Source organism: Halichoeres trimaculatus, unplaced genomic scaffold (assembly GCF_033239565.1).
Source record: "Halichoeres trimaculatus isolate MK-OKI-2021-1 unplaced genomic scaffold, fHalTri1.1 fHalTri1_scaffold_6, whole genome shotgun sequence".
In the NCBI taxonomy this organism is placed as follows: domain Eukaryota; kingdom Metazoa; phylum Chordata; class Actinopteri; order Labriformes; family Labridae; genus Halichoeres; species Halichoeres trimaculatus.
In genome coordinates, this window is record NW_027437184.1 from 1,351,546 (window position 1) to 1,360,241 (window position 8,696).

At 35.2% G+C, this 8,696-nt stretch overlaps 2 protein-coding genes across 2 annotated transcripts in view; both read right to left on the reverse strand.

The window, feature by feature from the left end:
* aff4 (AF4/FMR2 family, member 4) overlaps nucleotides 1-1,665 on the reverse strand; it is a 50,416-nt gene extending 48,751 nt beyond the window's left edge. The window contains exon 1 of the mRNA XM_074671900.1: nucleotides 1,369-1,665. The gene's annotated coding sequence lies outside the window, so the exon portion shown is untranslated. The remainder of the gene's footprint in view (nucleotides 1-1,368) is intronic.
* A 1,621-nt stretch (nucleotides 1,666-3,286) lies between these two features.
* Nucleotides 3,287-7,787, reverse strand: zcchc10 (zinc finger, CCHC domain containing 10). The gene is made up of 4 exons (XM_074672684.1): nucleotides 7,643-7,787; nucleotides 5,859-6,020; nucleotides 5,588-5,629; nucleotides 3,287-3,975 (listed from the first exon to the last, which is right to left on the reverse strand). Exons 1-4 carry the CDS (start codon nucleotides 7,738-7,740, stop codon nucleotides 3,735-3,737), a joined length of 543 nt encoding a protein of 180 aa, XP_074528785.1. The 5' UTR covers nucleotides 7,741-7,787; the 3' UTR covers nucleotides 3,287-3,734.
* Nucleotides 7,788-8,696: the final 909 nt, after the last annotated feature.

The following is an 8,696-nucleotide window of genomic DNA, read 5'->3' on the forward strand; positions in this document are numbered from 1 at the left end:
CTGAACAGCTGTTACTTTAAGATTGATGTCTTAATCTGGAGGAAAAACAACATGACTAGTGTCAGGGGCCATATTTTCTCTGTCTTGTGCTTCCTGTATGTCTATATGAGGTAAAACCCATTCGCTGACACATTCATGCACTGTGTACTTTATAAACAACTGCACCCCCAACTCAAACAGCCTAAACCTCCATCTTTCAACTGGCTACAAATGTTGTGCCACTTCAGACAGCTACCTGCCATAAAACGAGTTCATGACCCCGGGCCACCCCCACTATGATGTGTCACCCAAATAAACAAGTTGGTAGCTCCATCTTCACTTCCTTGTCCAACACGTACATCCCCACATGTATATTTACACGTAACTGTGGAAATCCTGACTGTTGAAACTAACTCTGGACTTATGATGCATTTTCTAGCCCTTCCCCCATCTGTGGCACGTAAAATGGCTTCCTAGAAAAGCATATCAGCTGTCTCCTTTAACTAGACCAAAGCTAGACACCTAACTTCTCAACAGCATTTGTGTACAAAAGTAAATGTAAGTTGTTGGTAGATAGATTTAAAGAAAGCTATGAGCTACATTGATGGTGTGATGACATAATAAACGCAGGGGAAGATGTGCAGAGGCTACAGGAAAACAAACCAAAAGTTCTTCGCCAGTCACCGTGATAAAACTGACCTGTGTAATGAGCCAATGAATCGTTTAATTGTGTTGAGTACAGTGGTCAAAAGTACAACCGAGGACATTAAATCGCGTGTAGTTGAATTTTGTAGCTTTAAATGGAGTTTACCCATAAAGCTACGTCCAACGTCTTATAAACAAACTCTGCGTAGCTTCAGTTTGTCGTTTGCCCTTGAATAAAATGTAATCATGTCCTAGTCAATGAAATACATAATTCACCGAAAACAAACTAAGTAAAGTAAGGTGTTTATCCTGGTTAAATAGAGGAATACAAACATCAGGCGTCATGACCTGTTAGCTAACATAACATGTACAGAAACATGATAAGTATCACTACGGTGTTTCTTACTTTTCATGTAACGGAAAGCCGCTAAACGATGAAATATACATTAAACATTGTCAGTATTTATTAAAGTATCCATAACGACAAATTAACTCAAATGAGCTGAAAGGTGTACTGTATTTACACGTTAAATACCTACAGAAATACCTGCATCCTACTTTAGCATGATGTTAGCTACACAAATCCGCCAGCAGCGTTTAGGGGCTAGGCTAGCGGCTAGCATGCTATGAAACCACTGAAAATTTCAGCTGAAATTCAAATTAACATTCACTGAAAACGTCAGATTACAACAGAGCACAGTTTAATAATCATAAAAACCATTTTGTCAAATCAAGCATCCTTACCTCTAGTCTTCTTTTTAGGCCCAAACCATTATAGCTATGGGAAAGCTCTTTTCTCTTTGTCTTTTCCACTTCCAGTTGCACGCAAAATGGACTCAGCAAAACGCAATAACAGCTAAAATATTAAAAGCAAATGGATAGTCTCCATATTATCCTTAAACTGCAACTGCACATCGAGTCGAAAACGACAGCAAATCATTTTGTCTCTCGTTCATTTTTGATATTCCTGAAGAGAAGTGACTGATAGGTTAGGCTGCTAGCTAAGTTAAGTAGCCAGCAGGTACCACAGACAGGACTGTATGCATGTATGGCAGCGAGCGGTGCTGCTTTCAGGTGCTGTCGGAAAAGTGTACAACGAACGATAAACCGAAGTAAACATAGTAGGGAAGTAAATACCATGGCACGCGCTTGACGTGTCCACTTGTAAATACCAATCAATATTGATTTTAATTCGTAGATTAAGCAAATATATTTGGAAAACGTTGAATCAAACGGTTGGTACCATTTTATTCTATATCAGAGTGTTGCGAACAAGGCCGTTGTCAATGCGTATAGAATTTCCCATATACCCTGAACGTAACATTTCAGTGACGCACAGGTTGCTCAGACTTGACGTTGAGGACGGATATCACCGTGAGCGTTTCATTGTTCCCTGCGGTTGATTTATGATACCTGATCATTAATGACCACTGAACCTAGATGATATAAAAACATACAGATACATAACTAAATCAGTTTGTAAGTTCAGTAACGCATTATGTCTATTTTCCCACCTTCGTTCTGTTATTTTCCACCGAGCTAAGGAGATGCTTGATCTCCACCATCACTGCCAGACCTTTGTGGGGGTTTTAACTCTATTTTTTAATCAGAGTCAAAACTCAACATTTATAGAATTGAATAGTCTCAAAAAATAATAGTAATGATAATAAAGCAAATAACCAAAAGAAAAAAAATTACATACATGCATACATAAACACTCCTACATACACACAAACGTATATTAAAAAATTAAAATAAAATAAAATGAATAAATAAATAAAAAATAAGAAATCAAAACACAATGAGGAGGAGATATACATACCGTATACATACCTATACGCATTTGTTAGATAGGCTTAATTACTGTATTCATCTATTTTAGTCTTAGTCCTTTAGTCGTTCATTGTTTTCGTTAATTGGTTATTTCTTTGTTAAAGAAAAAGAGAACTCACAAAAAGTGTATTTATATTAATCTGAAATTTTGCTAGCAAGGACTATGACTAAATCTGTTTTTTTTTCCTTCCTCTTCCTTTTTTTCTTTCCCTTTTATTTGATTTTTTTATGTTAAATTGGTTTGCAGCCAATTTCTTTTACATACCACCGTTTATAAAAGACATTTTCCTTGTTACTTATTTTGTGTTTAATCATTTAATTCATCTGTACTTCTTGTATTGGAGTTTTCCATTTTTTGATATCTGGTGAATATTTTTTTCCAGTTCTTAGTAATCATTTTTATTGCTGTTACTCTCAAAATTTGAAATAAATATGTTTTATCTGGACTGAATGTTACTGGTATCTTCCCTAGTAATACATTTATTGGTTTTAATTACAATGTCTTCCCAAAAATGTTTTTGAAGATTCTAATAACTTCTTTCCAATATGTCTGAATTATTGTACATGTATAAAAAATATGTAAGTAATCTGCGTTGTCCTCCCCACGATTCCTCCAGCACTTTGAGTTCATGCCCTTACATTTCTTCATGATTTCTGGGGTCAAGAAGTATCTCACTATCATTTTCCAGACCTTTGTGTTATTCAATGGGTACACTTAATATTTAGAGTCCCCCTATGATTTTTAAAAATACACGTTTTCAACAAGAAACCCGACGATTTAAAACCCAAAACAAGTTTATTTCACAATGAAACTATTTCTAAAGCAACAGTCCTTATCTAACTAAACATCAGTAAATGTTTAAAGACAGAGCCTATACCCCTGGTATTTATCAAAAATGTCACATATATGTCTTTTTATTCAGTACTGTTTGTGTTGCTGCTTTATTAAGATAATGAGCTATGGATCAAGTTTGGCTAAAAATATACTTTAGTACAAAATCACTAATTCAACATGAATATGCCTATTAGTTTCCTCAGATATCTGATCCACAATAGACCTACAAAGTAGAGGCAATAACCAACTAGGCGTGAAGGAGAATTACATATTAAAAACAGCATAAGACAAAAAGGATTCCTTATCATCTGCATTTTGTAAAGACTGTACAAACATTAGGCAACTGTTAGATATTCAGCCCTGTTCATTCAGAACCGACCCAGAACAACAAAACTAAGAGAAAGACAATAATTCATTTACAAAAAGAAGACTCTTCAAACATTTATTTCTTCTTTTTCTTCTTCTTCGGGGGTCCTTGATCCGAATCACTGCTGCTCCCTGAGTCTGAGCTGTTTGAAGATGAAGAGGAGGAGGAAGAGGAAGATGAGGAAGAGCTGTCATCTTCGCTGTCACTGCTGCTGTCGCTGTCATCTGAAGAGGAGCTGGAGGAGTCGCTGCTGTCTGACGATGAGTCACTTGAGGAGCCGTCTGAATCACTGCTGCTGTCGCTGGAGTCTTTAGCCCTGAGAGCAAGTGGCGGAGCGCCGAGTGGAAAAAAAAGACAATGTCAGAAAACAACACAGTGTGTTATCTCATAAAGGTCTCATGGTGCGGTTGTCACAGTGATACTCTCTCTCCTAAGAGTATAAATCTGCTGGGTTTCTCTGCAGCTCACTGAATAAAAAAGGACAAAGAAGGGACGTAACACTTCTTTCTTTTTGGGTGTTATATGAGCCAGGACATTTGAAATAAACTAATAAAAGGCAATGTTTATAAGGCTTATAACACATTCAGTGTTTCCCATTGAAATCTCTTACATTTGCTCCTCCTACAAACCAAAAAGCACAGGCTGAGAACCAAAAACAGGCGAGCTTCACATCACAAACTTCAGGTTTCCTCTGGATTAAGAGAGGCTTGTGCATTTTTACATATGAAAACCATTAAGTATCCCAAAATGAGCACCTGAGATATTTCACTGAGCAGCAGAAAATGTGGCCTGAAAATGAATGAATGGATTGAGAGTAAAATAGATCTGTATGGACCACAATAAATCCCAACTGACTGCAATAACAACCCTGAGTTTATTGCTGTATCTTATTTTCCTAATGTCACTTTAACTGCTGTTGTCTTAATCCCCATTGATGCTGCTATAACTATTTTTATTATTATAACTATCATTATTATTATTATTATTATAACTATTATTGTCACTATTATTATTATTATTATTATTATTATTATTATTATTATTATTATTGTCATTATTTTTATTTTTATTATTATTGCTGTTGTTTGTATTTATTTTGTATTTTGCTGCATAGAACCTGTGTTTTTATTTATCTTCTTTCTACTCTTATCTATACTGCACATCTTTTTTTGTACTACGGTGTTACTTTTAATAAAGTTCCTATCTAATCTAATCTATCTAATCTAATTAAAAAGTTCGACTGATATTTTGAAAAGAAAAAAACCCCCAAACATTTGAAAGGTATTTAGACCGGAGAACATTATGATGTAATATGATGAAAAAGGATAATGCCATCATCCATAATGAATTACTCTCTGCAGTTATCTGCCATCAAAATCAGTCTGATTATTATTGGATGTTGTATCTAGCATCCACTAGAGGGAGCCCTTCTATTAACATATGACTGCACTCTTCAGATTGTTGTCTTGAGTCAGGATCTGAAATAAGAGTATGACAGTAGAGCTGCAGAAGGGTTCAGTTACCGTCACTAAAAGGGGAAGATTTACCAACACACCCATCCATCACAAAGCCACGCTGACCCCCAAGGGAGGTTTTCACCGAGATTCAAACTGAGCCCAAACAATGACAGCCGTCACAGGATCGGCTCATTCATCACACATGCAGTGAATGAGCCAAATGAACTGATAAGATCTGAGGTCTGTGAAGACTACCACTCATCCAGGTCACAGTAATTCAAAGTTTAACCTGACGAGGCGAAAGGACTTCAAACTGTTGATGAAATCATCCACAAGACTACTGGTTGGATGGGCCTCAAGCTAGTTATTTCTAAGAGGCATATTAAAGCTTTCACAGTCGAGTTCGATTCGTCTTTGTTAGACACTGTGTTTAATGACAACTCATTCACAAATAAACTACAACATACTCACTTCTTTTTCACTTTCTTCTCAGTGGTACCTTCACTTCCTGGTCTGTTAAGACAAAAAAATAAAAACAGAAACATCAGAGACCATGAACCCTTCAAAACAGTGGTCCAATATGAGCTGTGCATGCTGTACATTTTAATAGGTTTACACAGGGTATTGTATTTCCCACTTTGTCCTCTAGATGGTAATAAAAGGCAAGCACTGTTTGCTAATTCACTCCAATGTGTATATGAGCCATAAATTAACAGGCATCAAACTGATGGCGTTAGCTTACCCAGTGATGCTAAGGGGTTTGCTCTCATTCTCTTTGAGTTTCTTTTTCATCTCCACTGTCCTTGATGGTCGATGCACGTATTTCCTCTTTCCTGTGCATTCATATGTCCAGTGACCCATCTCCAGACACTTCTGGCAACGGACATGTTGTTTGTTTGCCTCCCTGTGATCAAAATACAGAAAAAAACATGAAGATGCAAAGATAGCAAAAGAATAAATTCATCATGTTTCCAGCTACAGTTCCTCTTAGAAATTGTTAGCTAGATTAAAAGTTTTCTGCTGCTTGAACAGAAGCCTTGGAGGTTGTTGAGAAAATTGTTAAAAAAGAAAATCTATGTTTTTAAAGTTAGTGCTGGATCAGCATTAATGTAATAAGAGTGGACATAGACAGTTCATAGAGAAGTTACTCTATTATTTCTGAAGGCAGATGGAAAGCTTAACTTTACATTAATTAGCACCTGTAGCTATGTGGCTATGATCTTGAGATTTGTTACCATTATTAGCGTAACAATTCTACTTAGGATTATGTGAGTGATTCTATAATTGGGGAAAGATTTAAGATTTACAAAAAGTCAAAAATCTGTGCTTTTTTGCTTCATATTCTTTTATTTTTTTTGCAAAGTATCTACTAGGAATGTACTAAATTCATTAATCAGCAAGCTTACGCTCTTAATAATTGTTAAGTATTCAAGTAGTAATAATGAAAAATGGCTCATTATTTTGTCGATTGTAAGGGACAAAGCATTTCTATTTATTCATTCATGCTGTTAAATATTGTACATTTTCTGACTTTTAAAGGCCCAACTGGGGACAAGAGTTGGAAATTAGCATTTGCTATAAACTCTCTGTGCAGCACATCAGATTCATACTTTGTGATGGAACTATGTTAAACTGCATCGTCCCTATTAATTAAATAAATTCAATTCAATTCAATTCAATTTAACATGAATCCATATTATTCTGAATTTAGACTTATTCAACATTTTTATGTCAGACTTTGATCCCTAGAAATGTCCCTCACCATATAAATCATAGTTTAGCCAAAACTTAAAAGAATTATTCCACAAAATCACATGTAACACAGTCTCATAGTAAAATTAATATGGGCTTGAAATGTACCCCTTATTATAGAAACACTATTGAAGTATATTTATTTAGAAATAACCCACTGCTGTGGGCCATAGTTTAGTTTAAACTACAGTGTAAAAACACTGGTACGTTAAATATTGATGTGTACTGAAGTAATAACTACAAAACGTGTTTTAATGTTAGTTTATAAAAGTGTGACAATATTACAATATACTCCATGCGTCTTTTCTTAATTAGAGGCAACAATTAAAAGTCTAAATGGAAGCAGGATGAACCTGATGCAACTTAACCCTCTAAAAAGAAATATCACAGAGTATTTTGGGGCTCAACACAAACAGATAAAAGACGTTGGATCAACGTTAGTGTTGAAAATTACGCTTTACATGTACGCTATTATAACTAATACACCAAAGATCGCAGGACACTGGTTTATCAAAACATAAATCAACCAGCTTAATGTTTAACGAGTTTTAATGACAAACTGTGTAACAATAGACTGAAAAGTAAGAGTCTCTCTTTATTACAGAAGCGGATCGCGGCACATTCGTGTTCACACAAAGCTCAGAGAGTTTTAATATCTGCGACCAATATTCATCACAACCCTCTGATTTATAAACACAGTTATGTTCTTAAGAATACTGTAACCCTGAAATATTAAAAACAAGCCGTTTAAATAGTGTTTTGGATTCTACTCACGCTTGCCTCCTTGCTATTATTCTGTGCATGGGAGTCGCCATGTTGCAGTTTACTTTTTCTTCTTCGCTGAAATTGAAGCGTTTGATGCTTCCGGTCATTTCATTGCAACCAGTGCCCCATCAGTCAGAGAGGAGTTACTGCATCTGTGTATCTTCAGCGCTCTGTTAAAACGATGCCAGTTGCTGAGACCACCTGAAGAGAATAAATAAATAAATAAATAAATAAATAAATAAATAAATAAATAATAATAATAACAATAATAATAATAATAATAATAATAAGAAGAAGAAGAAGAAGAAGAAGAAGAAGAAGAATCAATAAGAAATGAATTTCAGTTAAACAAATCTCACTGTTTTTGACAATTTTGTCATCTTAAACGGCTGTTGTGTAGTTTTGTGTTAGTAAAGTTTAGAGCCCCTTTCAAGGGTATGGGTCAAAAATTGCTTAACAGTAAAGACATTTTAAGGACAATACGGAGTTTACATTAAATACAAATAAGTCATGGACAAAGACAGTTTAAACGAAGGGAATGTGTGAACAGATGGGAAAGAGGACATTTTTCCAAAGTTCAGGATTGACAACTTCAAAAGCACAATCTCCTTTAGTTATGAGTGTGGTACAAGGTGCAACCAGCAGTACACAATGTAATTACATTGTGTGAAAACTGTTTTTATCTTAAATACTTCATAGATATTGTAAAATTAAAAAATTAAAATAAAATAAAAAATAAAAGATTTTTTAAGAGCAAGTCAAATCAGCTTTTAAAATAATTAGCTGACATATAGTCAACATGAGCCGATCAATCCCATTGGGGTGGCTTCTCAAATTGTGCAGCTCTCAGACTCTATTGATGTTTGGGTACAGCATTATATAGAATCAATCTCAAAGGTTGAAAAAAAACGGCTTTAAAGTAATCCCTTAAATAACATTAACATACTGATAATGATGTGCTGGCTGTTTGCAGATGCTGATGTGGATGACAGGGCACCCTCCCACCTTTCAACTGTCACAACACCCACTTTTGTTATACAGGGATACAGTTATATGTCATTTT